We start from the raw sequence: 20,954 nt of genomic DNA, 5'->3' as shown, positions 1-20,954 counted from the left end.
CAGATCACTCCTCATTCCCTTCAGAACACTCCTCATTCCCTTAAGAACACTCTTCATTCCCTTCAAAACATTTCTCATTCCCTTCAGATCACTCCTCATTCCCTTCAGAACACTCCTCATTCCCTTAAGAACACTCCTCATTCCCTTCAGAACACTCCTCATTCCCTTCAGATCACTCCTCATTCCCTTCAGAACACTCCTCATTCCCTTCAGAACACTCCTCAGTCCCTTCAGAACACTCATATTTCTCTTTGGAACACTCATCTTTCTCTTTTGAACACTCATCTTTCTCTTTAGAACACTCCTCTTTCTCTTTAGAACATGCATCTTTCCCTTTAGAACACTCACATTTCTCTTTAGAACACTCACATTTCTCTTTAGAACACTCATATTTCTCTTTAGAACACTTCTCTTTCTCTTTAGAACACTCATTCTTTTCCTTTAAAACACTCCTCTTTCTCTTTAGAACACACATCTTTCCCTTTAGAACACCCCTCTTTACTTTAGAACACTCCTCTTTACTTTAGAACACTCCTCTTTACCTTCAGAACACTCCTCTTTACCTTCAGAACACTCCTCTTTACTTTTGAACACTCCTCTTTAATTTAGAACAATTCTCTTTACTTTAGAACACTCCTCTAAACTTTAGAACACTTCTCTTTACTTTAGAACACTCATCTTTACTTTAGAACACTCGTCTTTACCTTTAGAACACTTCTCTTTACTTTAGAACACTCCTCTTTACTTTAGAACACTCATCTTTCTCTTTAGAACACTCATCTTTCCCTTTAGAACACTCCTCTTTCTCTTTAGAACACTCATCTTTCCCTTCAGAACACTCATATTTCCCTTCAGAACACTCATCTTTCTCTTTAGAACACTAATCTTTCTCTTTAGAACACTCATCTTTCTCTTTAGAACACTCATCTTTCCCTTTAGAACACTCCTCTTTCTCTTTAGAACACTTTTCTAATACTTCTCAGCAAAGAAAGGAGACAAGGAGAAGAAGAGGGTTTTAGATCAATGAGATGTAACCCAGGGTAAAACCTAGGTTGGAGAAGACAAAGGTTAAGACAATGACATTTTAATATCCCATAACTCTTTGCAACAATGGGACCAGCTTTACTAGTTACCAAGGGCTCTTCTAATATCCCATAAATCTGTGCAACAATCGGACCAGCTTTGTTTGTTAGCAATTGCACTGGTAGTTAGCAATGGCGCAGGTCCCAGATTTGTGACGACGTTGTCTATAATTTTGATCCAGGGTCAAACCAAACCTCACTTCCTGATTCCCCTCTCTCAGAACCCAGGGTACTATGACATCATGGCGGAGGACATGTCTGTGTGGCATGTTCCTAACAGAGCTCAGCTGCAGACCTGGAGAATCACCTCTATCCTCCGTTACCACACTGAAGCCAAGTTCCTAGCCCAGTACGGAGGAAACCTCCACGGACTGTTCAAGGTACAGAACACAACACAGGACCTTCATTGGGGAGGACGGGCTCGTGCTAATGACTGGAGCGGAATCTGTGGATTGGTATTTGCTCTGTTCTGACCATTATTATGAGCTGTCCTCATCTCACCAGCCTCCTCTGGTACACACACACACACACACACACACACACACACACACACACACACACACACACACACACACACACACACACACAGTCTAGTATGACTAAACTTTTAGGGACACACAATTCAGTCACATTCAAAATCCTATTTTCCCTAAATTTAACCCTAACCTTAACACCAAAACTTAACCCTAGCTCCTAACCCAAACCCTAATTCTAACCCAAACACTAATTCTAACGTTAACACTAAACCCCCTAAAAATAGTATTTGACCTTGTGAGGATTAACAAAAGCATTGTTTTTGTAAGTTTAGTATTATTGTGGGGACTGTTTTTTTTCTCTCTCTCTCTCTCTCTCTCTCTCTCTCTCTCTCTCTCTCTCTCTCTCTCTCTCTCTCTCTCTCTCTCTCTCTCTCTCTGTTAATTGAAATGCATTCCAGGTGACTACCTCATGAAGCTGGTTGAGAGAATGCCAAGAGTGTGCAAAGCTGTCATCAAGGCAAAGGGTGGCTACTTTGAATAATCTCAAATATAAAATATATTTTGATTTGCTTAACACTTTTTTGGTTACTACATGATTCCATATGTATTATTTCATAGTTTTGATGTCTTCATTATTATTCTACAATGTAGAAAATAGTAAAAATAAAGAAAAACCCTTGAATGAGTAGGTGTGTCCAAACTGGTACTATAAGTCCGAAGTTCTGTATGTCTGTTTGAAGTGTATGCAAATCGATTATACAAGTGGTTAGGCATTTTCAACACACAAATGTTTCTTAAAAAGACTGGAAGAGAAGTAGTCAGTTTCTCCTCAACCCTCAACCATGAGACTATCATGTTGTTGATTGCTAGATCTTCCTTTGCTGTACCTGACCATATTACCAGACAGTAATCAAGACGAGACAAGATCAAAGCCTGAACAACAAGTACAGTTGATCTTTGTGTCAAAAACACATTTTTTATAACAGATATACCTCTTCCTATCTTCACAACAACTTTGTCAACATGATAACTGACCATCCAATGTTCCTCCGAGGAGTTCAGCTACTTCAACTTGTTCAATGTTCCTCCGAGGAGTTCAGCTACTTCAACTTGTTCAATGTTCCTCCTAGGAGTTCAGCTACTTCAACTTGTTCAATGTTCCTCCGAGGAGTTCAGCTACTTCAACTTGTTCAATGTTCCTCCAAGGAGTTCAGCTACTTCAACTTGTTCAATGTTCCTCCGAGGAGTTCAGCTACTTCGACTTGTTCAATGTTCCTCCTAGGAGTTCAGCTACTTCAACTTGTTCAATGTTCCTCCGAGGAGTTCAGCTACTTCGACTTGTTCAATGTTCCTCCTAGGAGTTCAGCTACTTCAACTTGTTCAATGTTCCTCCGAGGAGTTCAGCTACTTCGACTTGTTCAATGTTCCTCCTAGGAGTTCAGCTACTTCAACTTGTTCAATGTTCCTCCGAGGAGTTCAGCTACTTCAACTTGTTCAATGTTCCTCCGAGGAGTTCAGCTACTTCAACTTGTTCAATGTTCCTCCGAGGAGTTCAGCTACTTCAACTTGTTCAATGTTCCTCCGAGGAGTTCAGCTACTTCAACTTGTTCAATGTTCCTCCGAGGAGTTCAGCTACTTCAACTTGTTCAATGTTCCTCCGAGGAGTTCAGCTACTTCAACTTGTTCAATGTTCCTCCGAGGAGTTCAGCTACTTCAACTTGTTCAATGTTCCTCCTAGGAGTTCAGCTACTTCAACTTGTTCAATATTCCTCCGAGGAGTTCAGCTACTTCAACTTGTTCAATGTTCCTCCTAGGAGTTCAGCTACTTCAACTTGTTCAATGTTCCTCCTAGGAGTTCAGCTACTTCAACTTGTTCAATGTTCCTCCGAGGAGTTCAGCTACTTCAACTTGTTCAATGTTCCTCCTAGGAGTTCAGCTACTTCAACTTGTTCAATGTTCCTCCGAGGAGTTCAGCTACTTCAACTTGTTCAATGTTCCTCCGAGGAGTTCAGCTACTTCAACTTGTTCAATGTTCCTCCTAGGAGTTCAGCTACTTCAACTTGTTCAATGTTCCTCCGAGGAGTTCAGCTACTTCAACTTGTTCAATGTTCCTCCGAGGAGTTCAGCTACTTCAACTTGTTCAATGTTCCTCCTAGGAGTTCAGCTACTTCAACTTGTTCAATGTTCCTCCTAGGAGTTCAGCTACTTCAACTTGTTCAATGTTCCTCCTAGGAGTTCAGCTACTTCAACTTGTTCAATGTTCCTCCGAGGAGTTCAGCTACTTCAACTTGTTCAATGTTCCTCCTAGGAGTTCAGCTACTTCAACTTGTTCAATGTTCCTCCGAGGAGTTCAGCTACTTCAACTTGTTCAATGTTCCTCCGAGGAGTTCAGCTACTTCAACTTGTTCAATGTTCCTCCGAAGAGTTCAGCTACTTCAACTTGTTCAATGTTCCTCCTAGGAGTTCAGCTACTTCAACTTGTTCAATGTTCCTCCGAGGAGTTCAGCTACTTCAACTTGTTCAATGTTCCTCCTAGGAGTTCAGCTACTTCAACTTGTTCAATGTTCCTCCGAGGAGTTCAGCTACTTCAACTTGTTCAATGTTCCTCCTAGGAGTTCAGCTACTTCAACTTGTTCAATGTTCCTCCGAGGAGGTCAGCTACTTCAACTTGTTCAATGTTCCTCCGAGGAGTTCAGCTACTTCAACTTGTTCAATGTTCACAGCCGTTGTGTACATCTCCAGTTGAGGTTTAGGTCAATAATTTCATTTTTTTTACCAAATACAATGCTTTTGATTTTAGGTGTATTTAAGACCAGTTTATCGTTAACTTATTACCCGATCTGACGCTGACTGTACCTCCTTGCTAAGCGTTTCAGTGAGCTCTCTGGCTGAAGGTGCTGATGTGTGCAATCATTAGCATACATAGTAATTTGAGCTTCATGTGTTGACTGTGTTCTACTGTAGGAGTAGTTAGATGATAGACAACACCTACCTCCTAATGTGTTGACTGTGTTCTACTGTAGGAGTAGTTAGTAGTTACACCTACCTCCTAATGTGTTGACTGTGTTCTACTGTAGAAGTAGTTAGATGATAGACTACACCTACCTCCTAATGTGTTGACTGTGTTCTACTGTAGGAGTAGTTAGTAGTTACACCTACCTCCTAATGTGTTGACTGTGTTCTACTGTAGGAGTAGTTAGATGATAGACTACACCTACCTCCTAATGTGTTGACTGTGTTCTACTGTAGGAGTATTTAGTAGTTACACCTACCTCCTAATGTGTTGACTGTGTTCTACTGTAGGAGTAGTTAGATGATAGACTACACCTACCTCCTAATGTGTTGACTGTGTTATACTGTAGGAGTAGTTAGTAGTTACACCTACCTCCTAATGTGTTGACTGTGTTCTACTGTAGGAGTAGTTAGATGATAGACTACACCTACCTCCTAATGTATTGACTGTATTCTACTGTAGGAGTAGTTAGATGATAGACTACACCTACCTCCTAATGTGTTGACTGTGTTCTACTGTAGGAGTAGTTAGATGATAGACTACACCTACCTCCTAATGTGTTGACTGTGTTCTACTGTAGGAGTAGTTAGATGATAGACTACACCTACCTCCTAATGTGTTGACTGTGTTCTACTGTAGGAGTAGTTAGTAGTTACACCTACCTCCTAATGTGTTGACTGTGTTCTACTGTAGGAGTTTTAGATGATAGACTACACCTACCTCCTAATGTGTTGACTGTGTTCTACTGTAGGAGTAGTTAGTAGTTACACCTACCTCCTAATGTGTTGACTGTGTTCTACTGTAGGAGTAGTTAGATGATAGAATACACCTACCTCCTAATGTGTTGACTGTGTTCTACTGTAGGAGTAGTTAGTAGTTACACCTACCTCCTAATGTGTTGACTGTGTTCTACTGTAGGAGTAGTTAGATGTTGGACTACACCTACCTCCTAATGTGTTGACTGTGTTCTACTGTAGGAGTAGTTAGATGTTGGACTACACCTACCTCCTATGTGTTGACTGTGTTCTACTGTAGGAGTAGTTAGTAGTTACACCTACCTCCTAATGTGTTGACTGTGTTCTACTGTAGGAGTAGTTAGATGTTGGACTACACCTACCTCCTAATGTGTTGACTGTGTTCTACTGTAGGAGTAGTTAGATGTTGGACTACACCTACCTCCTATGTGTTGACTGTGTTCTACTGTAGGAGTAGTTAGTAGTTACACCTACCTCCTAATGTGTTGACTGTGTTCTACTGTAGGAGTAGTTAGATGTTGGACTACACCTACCTCCTAATGTGTTGACTGTGTTCTACTGTAGGAGTAGTTAGATGTTGGACTACACCTACCTCCTAATGTGTTGACTGTGTTCTACTGTAGGAGTAGTTAGATGATAGACTACACCTACCTCCTAATGTGTTGACTGTATTCTACTGTAGGAGTAGTTAGATGTTGGACTACACCTACCTCCTAATGTGTTGACTGTTCCAGCCGAAGAACAACATTACATACTTATGTTCCTAAACTTCTATTTCTTCTTCTATGGCAGGTGAGTTTGAGCCTGGCTTCATCACTTTCCGAGCGATAAACACTGAACGTGCAGCCTTGGCCATCTGCTCTGGGGTCAAACCCACTGGCTGCAACAATGAACACGTGAGTAAGGCTACGGCCACACAGAAATGTACAGATTTAGTTTTTCAATGGCAGTCATCAGTTGAGACAGACTACGTAACATGAAAGGCATCGTAATGTCTGTCAAAAGACTGTGGAATGCGATGACTATCGAGCAACAGTTGTTCCGCACATTGACATAACGTTTAGTCAATCTTTTTCTAAGGGCAGAAAGAATCTGATTGGCTTAGGGCAGACCAAGTCTGATTGGTTTCTTAAAGATCAATGGGTGGACTTTAACAGATGCACAACTTTTGAAAACATGGCGTCGGTTTGAACTGAGAATCTTGTAAGTAAACCTTTGTTACAAGTTGAAACATTTTGAAATGTATTATTGTGTTACAGTAGTCAAACAAATGTGACAATATATCTAAGATACAACTGGTTTCCTGACTTGAAGCAAAGTGTAAAATGTAGAAAATTACCAGCAACATGCTAAGCTAATCAGAGCAAGTTAGCTAGCTAAGCATTCACCAACCTCTTAGCTACTCATGTTGAATTAATAAATAGAGCTAACTAGCTAGCTAGCTAAGCATTCAGCTACCTCTTAGCTACTCATGTTGAATTAATAAATAGAGCTAACTAGTTAGCTAGCTAAGCATTCAGCAACCTATTAGCTGCTCATGTTGAATTAATAAATATAGCTAATTAGCTAGCTAGCTAAGCATTCAGCAACCTCTTAGCTACTCGTGTTGACTTAATAAATAGCACTAACTAGCTAGCTAGCTAAGCATTCAGCAATCTCTTAGCTACTCATGTTGACTTAATAAATAGAGCTAACTAACTAGCTAGCTAAGCATTCAGCAACCTCTTAGCTACTCAAGCTGAATTAATAAATAGAGCTAACTAGCTAGCTAGCTAAGCTTTCAGCTACCTCTTAACATTTAACATTTTTAACATTTAAGTCATTTAGCAGACGCTCTTATCCAGAGCGACTTACAAATTGGTGCATTCACCTTATAATATCCAGTGGAACAACCACTTACAATAGTGCATCTAAATCTTTTAAGGGGGGTTAGAAGGATTACTTTATCCTATCCCAGGTATTCCTTAAAGAGGTGGGGTTTCAGGTGTCTCCGGAAGGTGGTGATTGACTCCGCTGTCCTGGCGTCGTGAGGGAGCTTGTTCCACCATTGGGGTGCCAGAGCAGTGAACAGTTTTGACTGGGCTGAGCGGGAACTGTGCTTCCTCAGAGGTAGGGAGGCGAGCAGGCCAGAGGTGGATGAACGCAGTGCCCTTGTTTGGGTGTAGGGCCTGATCAGAGCCTGAAGGTACGGAGGTGCCGTTCCCCTCACAGCTCCGTAGGCAAGCACCATGGTCTTGTAGCGGATGCGAGCTTCGACTGGAAGCCAGTGGAGAGAGCGGAGGAGCGGGGTGACGTGAGAGAACTTGGGAAGGTTGAACACCAGACGGGCTGCGGCGTTCTGGATGAGTTGTAGGGGTTTAATGGCACAGGCAGGGAGCCCAGCCAACAACGAGTTGCAGTAATCCAGACGGGAGATGACAAGTGCCTGGATTAGGACCTGCGCCGCTTCCTGTGTGAGGCAGGGTCGTACTCTGCGAATGTTGTAGAGCATGAACCTACAGGATCGGGTCACCGCCTTGATGTTAGTGGAGAACGACAGGGTGTTGTCCAGGGTCACGCCGAGGCTCTTAGCACTCTGGGAGGAGGACACAAGGGAGTTGTCAACCGTGATGGCGAGATCATGGAACGGGCAGTCCTTCCCCGGGAGGAAGAGCAGCTCCGTCTTGCCGAGGTTCAGCTTGAGGTGGTGATCCGTCATTCCACACTGATATGTCTGCCAGACATGCAGAGATGCGATTCGCCACCTGGTTGTCAGAAGGGGGAAAGGAGAAGATTAATTGTGTGTCATCTGCATAGCAATGATATGAGAGACCATGTGAGGATATGACAGAGCCAAGTGACTTGGTGTATAGCGAGAATAGGAGTGGGCCTAGAACAGAGCCCTGGAGGACACCAGTGGTGAGAGCACGTGGTGCGGAGACAGATTCTCGCCACGCCACCTGGTAGGAGCGACCTGTCAGGTAGGACGCAATCCAAGCGTGGGCCGCGCCGGAGATGCCCAGCTCGGAGAGGGTGGAGAGGAGGATCTGATGGTTCACGGTATCAAAGGCAGCAAATAGGTCTAGAAGGATGAGAGCAGAGGAGAGAGAGTTAGCTTTAGCTGTGCGGAGAGCCTCCGTGACACAGAGAAGAGCAGTCTCAGTTGAATGCCCAGTCTTGAAACCTGACTGATTAGGATCAAGAAGGTCATTCTGAGAGAGATAGCAAGAGAGCTGGCCAAGGACGGCACGTTCAAGAGTTTTGGAGAGAAAGGAAAGAAGGGATACTGGTCTGTAGTTGTTGACATCGGAGGGATCGAGTGTAGGTTTTTTCAGAAGGGGTGCAACTCTCGCTCTCTTGAAGACGGAAGGGACGTCGCCAGCGGTCAAGGATGAGTTGATGAGAGAGGTGAGGTAGGGGAGAAGGTCTCCGGAAATGGTCTGGAGAAGAGAGGAGGGGATAGGGTCAAGTGGGCAGGTTGTTGGGCGGCCGGGCCGTCACAAGACGCGAGATTTCATCTGGAGAGAGAGGGGAGAAAGAGGTCAAAGCACAGGGTAGGGCAGTGTGAGCAGGACCAGCGGTGTCGTTTGACTTAGCAAACGAGGATCGGATGTCGTCAACCTTCTTTTCAAAATGGTTGACGAAGTCATCCGCAGAGAGGGAGGAGGGGGGGAGGGGGAGGAGGATTCAGGAGGGAGGAGAAGGTAGCAAAGAGCTTCCTAGGGTTAGAGGCAGATGCTTGGAGTTTAGAGTGGTAGAAAGTGGCTTTAGCAGCAGAGACAGAAGAGGAAAATGTAGAGAGGAGGGAGTGAAAGGATGCCAGGTCCGCAGGGAGGCGAGTTTTCCTCCATTTCCGCTCGGCTGCCCGGAGCCCTGTTCTGTGAGCTCGCAGTGAGTCGTCGAGCCACGGAGCAGGAGGGGAGGACCGAGCCGGCCTGGAGGATAGGGGACAGAGGAAATCAAAGGATGCAGAGAGGGAGGAGAGGAGGGTTGAGGAGGCAGAATCAGGAGATAGGTTGGAGAAGGTTTGAGCAGAGGGAAGAGATGATAGGATGGAAGAGGAGAGAGTAGCGGGAGAGAGAGAGTGAAGGTTGGGACGGCGCAATACCATCCGAGTAGGGGCAGAGTGAGAAGTGTTGGATGAGAGCGAGAGGGAAAAGGATACAAGGTAGTGGTCGGAGACTTGGAGGGGAGTTGCAATAAGATTAGTGGAAGAACAGCATCTAGTAAAGATGAGGTCAAGCGTATTGCCTGCCTTGTGAGTAGGGGGGAAGGTGAGAGGGTGAGGTCGAAAGAGGAGAGGAGTGGAAAGAAGGAGGCAGAGAGGAATGAGTCAAAGGTAGACGTGGGGAGGTTAACCTGTTAGGGCTAGGGGGCAGCATTTGCACGTCTGGATTAAAAAAATGTACCCGATTTAATCTGGTTACTAATCCTACCCAGTAACTAGAATATGCATATACTTATTATATATGGATAGAAAACACTCTAAAGTTTCTAAAACTGTTTGAATGGTGTCTGTGAGTATAACAGAACTCATTTGGCAGGCAAAACCCTGAGACATTTTCTGACAGGAAGTGGATACCTGATGTGTTGTATTGACTTTAAACCTATCCCATTGAAAAACACAGGGGCTGAGGAATATTTTGGCACTTCCTATTGCTTCCACTAGATGTCACCAGCCTTTACAAAGTGTTTTGAGTCTTCTGGAGGGAGATCTGACCGAACAAGAGCCATGGAACGATGATGTCCCATTAGACACCTGGCGCGCGAGTTCATGTTGGGTACCCTCGTTCCAATACGTTATAAAAGAGTATGCATTCGTCCACCTTGAATATTATTCATGTTCTGGTTAAAAAAGGCCCTAATGATTTATGCTATACAACGTTTGACATGTTTGAACGAACGGAAATATATTTTTTCCCCTTGTTCATGACGAGAAGTCCGGCTGGTTTAGATCATGTGCTAACAAGACGGAGATTTTTGGACATAAATGATGAGCTTTTTTGAACAAAACTACATTCGTTATGGACCTGTGATACCTGGAAGTGACATCTGATGAAGAGAATCAAAGGTAATGGATTATTTACATAGTATTTTCGATTTTAGATCTCCCCAACATGACGTCTAGTCTGTATCGCAACGCGTATTTTTCTGGGCGCAGTGCTCAGATTATTGCAAAGTGTGATTTCCCAGTAAGGTTATTTTTAAATCTGGCAAGTTGATTGCGTTCAAGAGATGTAAATCTATAATTCTTTAAATGACAATATAATATTTTACCAATGTTTTCTAATTTTAATTATTTAATTTGTGGTGTTGACTTGACTGCCGGTTATTGGAGGGAAACGATTTCCTCAACATCAATGCCATAGTAAAACGCTGTTTTTGGATATAAATATGAACTTGATAGAACTAAAAATGCATGCATTGTCTAAAATAATGTCCTAGGAGTGTCATCTGATGGAGATTGTAAAAGGTTAGTGCATCATTTTAGCTGGTTTTATGGTTTTGGTGACCCTGTCTTTGAATTGACAAAACATTACACACAACTCTTGTAAATGTACTGTCCTAACATACTCTAAATTTATGCTTTCGCCGTAAAACCTTTTTGAAATCGTAAAACGTGGTTAGATTAAGGAGATGTTTATCTTTCAAATGGTGTAAAATAGTTGTATTTTTGAAAAATTTGAATTTTGACATTTATTTGGATTCAAATTTGCCGCTCTTGAAATGCACCTGCTGTTGATGGAGTGCACCACGGGTGGCACGCTAGCGTCCCACCTAGCCCATAGAGGTTAAAGTCACCCAGAACTGTGAGAGGTGAGCCATCCTCAGGAAAGGAACTTATCAAGGCGTCAAGCTCATTGATGAACTCTCCAAGGGAACCTGGAGGGCGATAAATGATAAGGATGTTAAGCTTGAAAGGGCTGGTAACTGTGACAGCATGGAATTCAAATGAGGAGATAGACAGATGGGTCACGGGAGAAAGAGAGAATGTCCACTTGGGAGAGATGAGGATTCCAGTGCCACCACCCCGCTGGCTCGATGCTCTAGGGGTATGCGAGAACACGTAGTCAGACGAGGAGAGAGCAGTAGGAGTAGCAGTGTTATCTGTGGTAATCCACGTTTCCGTCAGCGCCAGGAAGTCTAGGGACTGGAGGGTAGCATAGGCTGAGATGAACTCAGCCTTGTTGGCCGTAGACCGGCAGTTCCAGAGGCTGCCGGAGACCTGGAACTCCACGTGGGTCGTGGGCGCTGGGACCACCAGGTTAGAGTGGCAGCGGCCACGCGGTGTGGAGCGTTTGTATGGCCTGTGCAGAGGGGAGAGAACAGGGATAGACAGACACATAGTAGACAAACTACAGAAGAGGCTACGCTAATGCAAAGGAGATTGGAATGACAAGTGGACTACACGTCTCGAATGTTCAGAAAGTTAAGCTTACGTTGCAAAAATCTTATTGACTAAAATGATACAGTACTGCTGGCTGGTGGAGTAGGCTAGCTAGCAGTGGCTGCGTTGTTGACTTTGAACGTGTAGCTGGCTAGGTAACCTCGATAGTTTCAGTACTACACCTTGTCATGATACAAAGCAGCTTTGTAGCTAGCTAGCTAACATAACACTAATCAAGACATTCCTTGTAATGTATTTAGTTTCTACAATGCTGCTCGTCGGTAATAGTTGGCTGGGTTAGGAAAAATGGCGTCGCGGGGGACGGAAATAGCTGGCTAGCTGGCTAGCTAACCTCGATGGCTGGCTAGCTAACCTCGGTAATTACTAAACTACACAATTATCAAGCTATGACAAAGACAACTAAGTAGCTAGCTAGCTAACACTACACTAGTCAAATCGTTCCGTTGTAAAGTATTAGTATCTACATCGCTGCTAGTCGGTAACGGTTGGCTAGCTAGCAGTGGGTTAATGATGTCTAGGTGTGTTGACTAAGTCTGGCGCCGCGCCGCGGCTGGCTAGCTCTACTCGATAATTACTCAAACTACACAATTATCTTAGATACAGAGACAGCAAAGACAACTATGTAGCTGGCTAACTAACACTAACACCACACTAATCAAGTCGTTACGTTGTAATGTAATAGTTTCTACAGTGCTGCTAGTCGGTAGAAGTTGGCTAGCTAGCAGTGATGACTAGCTAGCTAGCAGCTAGCAGTGTTGACTACATTAGGAGGAAGAAGATAGCTAGCCTCGATAATTACTCAATTACTCTAAACTACACAATTATCTTTGATACAAAGCTAGCTAAGAAGAATTGCTCAGATCAAACAAATCAAGCCGTTGTAATGTAGTGAAGTGTAATATTACCTGTGGAGCGAAGCGTAGTGCGACTGCTCGCTCCAAACCGGAAGTAGCTACTCATGTTAAATTAATAAACAGAGCTAACTAGCTAGCTAGCTAAGCATTCAGCAACCTCTTAGCTACTCATGTTGAATTAATAAATAGAGCTAACTAGCTAGCTAGCTAAGCATTCAGCTACCTCTTAGCTACTCATGTTGAATTAATAAATAGAGCTACCTAGCTAGCTAGTTAAGCATTCAGCAACCTCTTAGCTGCTCATGTTGAATTAATAAATAGAGCTAACTAGCTAGCTAGCTAAGCATTCAGCAACCTCTTAGCTACTCATGTTGAATTAATAAATAGAGCTAACTAGCTAGCTAGCTAGCGAGGTGTCAAATATACAAGTATGTCAGCTAACACACTTTATTGAAACGTTAAGTTGAATAATCTCTATAAACTTTTTTTTAAATGGGGATGGACAGCCCCCTCCTGCTGTTCCAAGACCATTCAGTCCTCTGAAGCCCCCTCCTGCTGTTCAGAGACCATTCAGTCCTCTGAAGCCCCCTCCTGCTGTTCAGAGACCATTCAGTCCTCTGAAGCCCCCTCCTGCTGTTCAGAGACCATTCAGTCCTCTGAAGCCCCCTGCTGCTGTTCAGAGACCATTCAGTCCTCTGAAGCCCCCTCCTGCTGTTCAGAGACCATTCAGTCCTCTGAAGCCCCCTGCTGCTGTTCAGAGACCATTCAGTCCTCTGAAGCCCCCTCCTGCTGTTCAGAGACCATTCAGTCCTCTGAAGCCCTCTCCTGCTGTTCAGAGACCATTCACTGGCATTTTCTACAAGAAATCTTCCTCCAGAAATAAAATCTTCTCCCAAGTGGGTGTGACACCAACTCCTGTGTCCTGCTGCACTGCTGCTTGGATTCCACCCGGCGATCCGTTCACCGTCTGCCCTGGCCCGTCTCCCCCTGTCTGGTACAGGTACCTCCACCACACTCACCCCTCTCTGTTCACCGTCTGCCCTGGCCCGTCTCCCCCTGTCTGGTACAGGTCCCCCACCCCTCCCCCTCCGCACCGCGACGGCCGCCCCCCGCGGGCAGGCCTCCACCCCCCCCCTCTCTGTTCACCGTCTGCCCTGGCCCGTCTCCCCCTCTCTGGTACAGGTACCTCCACCACACTCACCCCTCTCTGTTCACCGTCTGCCCTGGCCCGTCTCCCCCTCTCTGGTACAGGTACCTCCACCACACTCACCCCTCTCTCCCAAGCTTTCGCTCGCCTCCAGCTCACAGGCATTTTTGGGGCGAGTGACTCTGAACTTATAATGGCTAGCCCAAAGTCATTATATATTAAAACATTTTCTTGTGCATTTTGCTATTTTGCCTCATGACTCCTGCATACTTTGTTGACTACAAACTTTCTTTACCCAACAGTGGTAAAGACTATGTTTGTTTCCACACTCGGGACTCTGACTCTCTATTGGTTACATTGACCTTTGTCCTCCCATCCTATTCTAACCACCTCTCGCCAGCTTTGTATTCATGTTACCTGATGAAATTGCTGTACAAATATGATCTTGTTGCCATCTGATGCACATTCAGATGTCATAAATCAGCACTGCAGAGCTCTCCCTGTCCTCTGCTGTGCCTTGATTGTATTGCTGCTGATGATATCTGGAAATGTTCATGTACACCCTGGCCCATCTACTGTTAGCCCCAATTCTGACTGGTGCTCTGATATCTGCTTCACTGATTTCTGCTCTCGTAAAAGCCTGGGTTTTCTGCACATTAACCTGTTATGGCTAGGGGGCAGTATTTTCACGGCTGGATAAAAAACATACCCGATTTAATCTGGTTACCACTCCTACCCAGTAACTAGAATATGCATATACTTATTACATATGGATAGAAAACACCCTAAAGTTTCTAAAACTGTTTGAATGGTGTCTGTGAGTATAACAGAACTCAAATGGCAGGTCAAAACCTGCGAGATTCCTTTACAGGAAGTGGCCTGTCTGACCATTTCTTGAAGTTCTTTTCCATCTCTATCTTTTACTAAGGATCTCTGCTCTAACGTGACACTTCCTACGTCGTCCATAGGCGCTCAGAGCCCGGGAAAAAACAGAATGTCGTCATCCCAGCCCCAGGCTGAAATACATTATCGCCTTTCTCAAGTGGCCGATCAAGGGACTCTGGGCTTAGGCGCGTGACCCGACCGCCCCCGCATTTGTGATTTTTTCCTCTGTTTGCCGAAAAGGAGATTCCCTGTCGGAATATTATCGCTTTTCTACGAGAAAAATGGCGTAAAAATTTATTTTAAACAGCGGTTGACATGCTTCGAAGTACGGTAATGGAATATTTAGAATTTTTTTGTCACGAATTGCGCCATGCGCGCGACCCTTCTTTACCATTTCGGATAGTGTCTGGAACGCACGAACAAAACGCCGCTATTCGGATATAACGATGGATTATTTTGGACCAAACCAACATTTGTTATTGAAGTAGCAGTCCTGGGAGTGCATTCTGACGAAGACAACAAAAGGTAATGAAACTTTTATAATAGTAAAGCTGATATTGGTGAGTGCTAAACTTGCCGGGTTTCTAAATAGCTAGCCTGTGATGGCTGGGCTATGTACTTAGAATATTGCAAAATGTGCTTTCACCAAAAAGCTATTTTAAAATCGGACATATCGAGTGCATAGAGGAGGTCTGTATCTATAATTCTTAAAATAATTGTTATGCTTTTTGTGAACGTTTATCGTGAGTAATTTAGTAAAATGTTAGCGAATTCCCCGGAAGTTTGCAGGGGGTATGCTAGTTCTGAACGTCACATGCTAATGTAAAAAGCTGGTTTTTGATATAAATATGAACTTGATTGAACAAAACATGCATGTATTGTATAACATAATGTCCTAGGGTTGTCATCTGATGAAGATCATAAAAGGTTAGTGCTGCATTTAGCTGTCTTCTGGGTTTTTGTGACATTATATGCTAGCTTGAAAAATGGGTGTCTGATTATTTCTGGCTTGGTACTCTGCTGACATAATCTAATGTTTTGCTTTCGTTGTAAAGCCTTTTTGAAATCGGACAGTGTGGTTAGATAAAGGAGAGTCTTATCTTTAAAATGCTGTGAAATAGTCATATGTTTGAAAAATTGAAGTTTTTGTATTTTAGAGGAGTTTGTATTTCGCGCCACGCCCATCATTGGATATTGGAGCAGGTGTTCCACTAGCGGAACGTCTAGATGTAAGAGGTTAACACCAGAAGCTTATTACCTAAAATGGATCAATTGAAAGTGTGGGTTCACAGCTCCAATCCAGATGTGTTGGTCATTACTGAGACGTGGTTAATCACCACTTCATTAAGTCAGGATTCATATTTGACTCAGCCACGCCTCCTTGCCCGTCCAACATTTCCTCATCTCTCACCCCTTCTAATGCGACTATCCCTGATGCTTCTCCCTCTTTTTCCCCTGCCCCGCTACAAAGTTTCTCCCTGCAAGCAGTCACTGAGTCCGAGGTCCTAAAAGAGCTCCTTTAACTTGACCCCCCAAAAAACTTCTGGGTCAGATGGTTTAAACCCTTTCTTCTTTAAGGTTGCTGCCCCTATCATTGCCAAGCCTATCTCCAACCTTTTTAACCTGTGTCTCCTATCTGGTGAGGTTCCCATTGCTTGGAAGGCAGCCACGGTTCGTCCTTTATTTAAAGGGGGAGATCAAGCTGATCGTAAATGTTATAGGCCTATTTCTATTTTGCCCTGTTAATCAAAAGTGTTGGAAAAACTTGTTAATAATCAACTGACTGGCTTTCTTGATGTCTATAGTATTCTCTCTATTGTGCAATCTGGTTTCCGCTCAGGTTATGGATGTGTCACTACAAACCTTAAAGGTCCTCAATGATTTCACCATTGGCCTTAATTCTAAGAAATATTGTGCTGATATATTTATTGACGAGTCCAAAGCTTTTGATACGGTAGAACATTACATTCTTGTGAGCTGGCTAAAGAGTATTTGGTGTCTCTGAGGGGTCTTTCGGCTGGTTTGCTAACTACCTCTCTCAAAGAGTGCAGTGTATAAAGTCAGAAAATCTGCTGTCTCAGTCACTGCCTGTCACCAAGGGAGTACCCCAAGGCTCAATCCTAGGCCCCACACTCTTCTCAATTCATATCAACAACATAGCTCAGGCAGTAGGAAGCTCTCTCATCCATTTATATGCAGATGATACAGTCTTATACTCAGCTGGCCCCTCCCCAGATTTTGTCTTAAATGCTCTTTAACAAAGCTTTCTTAGTGTCCAACAAGCTTTCTCTGTCCTTAACCTTGTTCTGAACACCTCCAAAACAAAGGTCATGTGGTTTGGTAAGAAGAATGCCCCTCTTCCCACAGGTGTTATTACTACCTCTGACGGTTTAGAGCTTGAGGTAGTCACCTCATACAAGTCCTTGGGAGTATGGCTAGACGGTGCACTGTCCTTCTCTCAGCACATATCAAAGCTGCAGGCTAAAGTTAAATCTAGACTTGGTTCCCTCTATCGTAATCGTTCCTCTTTCACCCCAGCTGCCAAACTAACCCTGATTCAGATGACCATCCTACCCATGCTAGATTACGGAGACATAATTTATAGATCAGCAGGTAAGGGTGCTCTCACTTCCCCCTATCTGAGATATCTACTGCAGCCCTCATCCTCCACATACAACACCCGTTCTGCCAGTCACATTCTGTTAAAGGTCCCCAAAGCATACACATCCCTGGGTCGCTCCTCTTTTCAGTTCGCTGCAGCTAGCGACTGGAACGAGCTGCAACAAACACTCAAACTGGACAGTTTTATCTCCTTCTCTTCCTTCAAAGACTCAATCATGGACACTCTTACTGACAGTTGTGGCTGCTATGTGTGATGTATTGTTAAAGTGTCCAATCACTGGACACTTTAATAAATGGATCACTAGTCACTTTAAACAATGCCACTTTAAATAATGCCACTTTAGTAATGTTTACATATGTTACATTACTCATATCACACGTATATACTGTATTTTATACCATCTATTGCACCTTGGCTATGCCGCTCAGCCATCGCTCATCCATATACTTATATGTACATATTCTCATTCACCCCTTTAGATTTGTGTGTATTAGGTAGTTGTTGGGGAATTGTTAGATTACTTTTAGATTTGTGTGTATTAGGTAGCTGTTGTGGAATTGTTAGATTACTTGTTAGATATTACTGCACTGTTGGAACTAGAAGCACAAGCATTTTGCTACACTCGCATTAACATCTGCTAACCATGTATATGTGACTAATAAAATTTAACTTGATTTGATTTGAAGGTCAGTCAAATCAGTAAAACTTCAAGAACTGTCGCAAAAAACCAAAGCGCAAAGTGATTGTGTGAATCAGGCCTTCATGGTCAAATTGCTGCAAAGAAACCACTACTTAAATACACCAATAATAAGAAGAGACTTGCTTGGGTCAAGAAACACGAACAATGGACATTAGACTGGTGGAAATCTGTCCTTTGGTCTGATGAGTCCAAATTTGAGATTTTTTGGTTCCAACCGCTGTGTCTTTGTGAGACGCAGAGTAGGTGAACGGATGATCTCCGCATGTGTGGTTCCCACCGTGAAGCATGGAGGAGGAGGTGTGATGGTGTGGAGGTGCTTTGCTGGTGACACTGTCAGTGATTAATTTAAGGCACACTTAACCAGCATGGCTACCACAGCATTCTGCAGGGATCCGCCGTCCCATCTGGTTTGGGCTTTAGTGGGACTATCATTTGTTTTTCAGCAAGACAATGACCCAACACACCTCCAGGCTGTGTAAGGGCTACTTGACTAAACAAACATCACTGTCAATGGAGCAGCATTTAAACTGTTCCACTTTCTAGTTTTTGAAGCTTATTGAAGAATTTTAGCTTGTTATCATTTTCTCATATTTGATACCTTGCTAGTTAGCTAGCTAGCTCTATTTTTAATTCAACATGAGTGAACACATTTGACTACACTTGATGTCAACCTGCAGTTGTTCCAGTGTGCAGGTTTTTCGTCATGGTTATTTAAATAAATCATGATTGAGCGGGTGCGTGAGTTTTCCTAAATTATTTTGGCCCATAGACTTGCCTGAATGTTACAGAGAAAGGGGGGTGGAGCTACCGCCCTGCTTCCTTCTGCTCGTTGTTCTAATGTCTTTTCTCATACATCGCCGCCCAGAACCTAATCAACGATCTGACACAATTACACAAGATGTTTATGTTCTAGGTTACAGAGATTATCCACTGACACGTGATCGACAACAGGAATGACTGTCCGACAAAAAAACGCACAAATTGTCAATCTCTTTACTATGCTACTTGTCTGAAGATAATTGACTTGAGTTGAACTTTTTACAGACAAAAACGAAGAAATGATGAATGCATATTTGATTTCATTCTGGTTCATGTGTCTGTCTGGCCGTAGCCTAGGACGATAAAATGGGTGTGTGTGTGTGTGTGTGTGTGTGTGTGTGTGTGTGTGTGTGTGTGTGTGTGTGTGTGTGTGTGTGTGTGTGTGTGTGTGTGTGTGTGTGTGTGTGTGTGTGTGTGTGTGTGTGTGTGTGTGTGTGTGTGTGTGTTTGCAGTACTGTATTGGAGGAGGAGGACACTTCCCTGAGGCTGATCCTAAACAGTGTGGTGACTTCTCCTCCTTTGACTGGGACGGCTACGGGACCAACACAGGCTATAGCTCATCCAAGGAGATCACCGAAGCAGCCGTGCTGCTCTTCTACCGCTGAGATCCTCAACAGCTTCATTCTAGGAAGCCTTTGATTGGCTAACTAGATCATTCATATTTCTAGCGTAGGAATCATCATTTCACAAAGCTGTTTGGGGAAGAGGGTGATATGGGAGGTAACAGTGATTATTGGCCACTAGGAGAGTTGATGAAAGAACAGACAGAGGTTAGAACTATACTGATGTTACACCAACAACTGTGACTTTCATGTCTTGATATTGTCTTCGTTCCCTTGTCTCTGTCTGTCTCTTCCTCTTGTCTTTGTCTCTTTCTGAAAGACTGAGCTACTATCAATCAAATTAATACATTTACAGCAAGTGAAAAGGTCCATGCTTCATTTAGTCAAACTTCCTTTAATGGACTCTGAATAAGTTACTATGCACACTCAACAAATGGTATATTATTTAATAGTGTAGATTATTTTAGTGTTATTGTTATTATTATTTTTATTATTATTGTTATTCATATTATTTGTATTATTTGTAATATAATTATTGTTAGTAGTATTATTATTAGTAGTAGTATTAGAATTATTAGTAGCGTCTTGACAAGAAACACAGAAACAAGAACCCAAGGGAGTGCCAGATAAAGGGGAGGTAATGAGTGAGGTAATGGAGTCCAGGTGATGAAGCGCAGGTGTGTGGAATGATGGTTGCCAGGTGTGTGGAATGATGGTTGCCAGGTGTGTGTAGTGATGGTTGCCAGGTGTGTGTAATGATGGTTGCCAGGTGTGTGTAATGATGGTTGCCAGGTGTGTGTAATGATGGTTGCCAGGACCAGTGGTTAGTAAAACCGGCGACGTCGAACACCGGAGGGGAGGAGCAGGAGTAGATGTGACAAGAAGCTAATATTGGCTGCGTAATTATTATTATTATTATTATTATTATTATTATATTATTATTAGTATTATTATTGTTGTTGTTATTGTAATTACCAGAACATATCTGGCAACGCTTTGAGTTGAACTGTAGCAAATTTTTATTCTACCATAACAGGAAACAGGAAACGACACGTGTAGACTAACAGTGAAATGCTTACTTACGGGCACTTCCCAAGAATGCAGAGAGAAAAAAAAGACAAATAGCAGAATAAGGAAAAATAAAAATGAAAAATTATAACATGATGAATAAATAGACAAATAATAAGACAAGGAATAAATATACAACGAGCAACGATAACTTGGCTATATATATATACATACACACACAGAGTATATATATACACAGTATATCGATGCAAAAACTAATATGAGAAAGTATAGGACACTATAGAAAGGGGAGAGAGTCTCCCAGTGGCGATGTATGTACATCTTGGTGGGGCATTCAAACAAAAAGATGCATACCAGAAAAGCCACAACACAACACTAAACAATACATTAATTGGACTATAACGGTGACAAACGGTGCCCACAAACTGTTAGGGCCTCTACATAAAGCTGTCCCAACAGCAGAGCTTTCTTTGCAGCACCATGGAGTGAATCCTTACCACCGCTACATCTGGCTATCAGTGGAGCCTCATTTACTGCCTTTTAAAAAAAAACATAGCTGCTATGGCTGACTTGTTTAAATAAATGTGGTTTCTACTGACACTTGAGATGTACAAACTATG

At 43.1% G+C, this 20,954-nt stretch overlaps 1 protein-coding gene across 1 annotated transcript in view; it reads left to right on the top strand.

The window, feature by feature from the left end:
- Positions 1–19,665, top strand: part of itl1a (Intelectin-1a) — a gene marked incomplete in the record, with an annotated part of 32,808 nt that extends 13,143 nt beyond the window's left edge. The window contains 3 exon segments of the mRNA NM_001141530.3: positions 1,304–1,462; positions 6,118–6,222; positions 19,195–19,665. Of these exon segments, the coding sequence (NP_001135002.1) occupies positions 1,304–1,462; positions 6,118–6,222; positions 19,195–19,347 (417 nt within the window).
- Between the last annotated feature and the right edge of the window lie 1,289 nt (positions 19,666–20,954).

Source organism: Salmo salar, chromosome 16, assembly GCF_965601325.2.
Source record: "Salmo salar chromosome 16, fSalSal1, whole genome shotgun sequence".
Classification (NCBI taxonomy): domain Eukaryota; kingdom Metazoa; phylum Chordata; class Actinopteri; order Salmoniformes; family Salmonidae; genus Salmo; species Salmo salar.
This window is presented reverse-complemented; position numbering and strand designations above follow the sequence as displayed.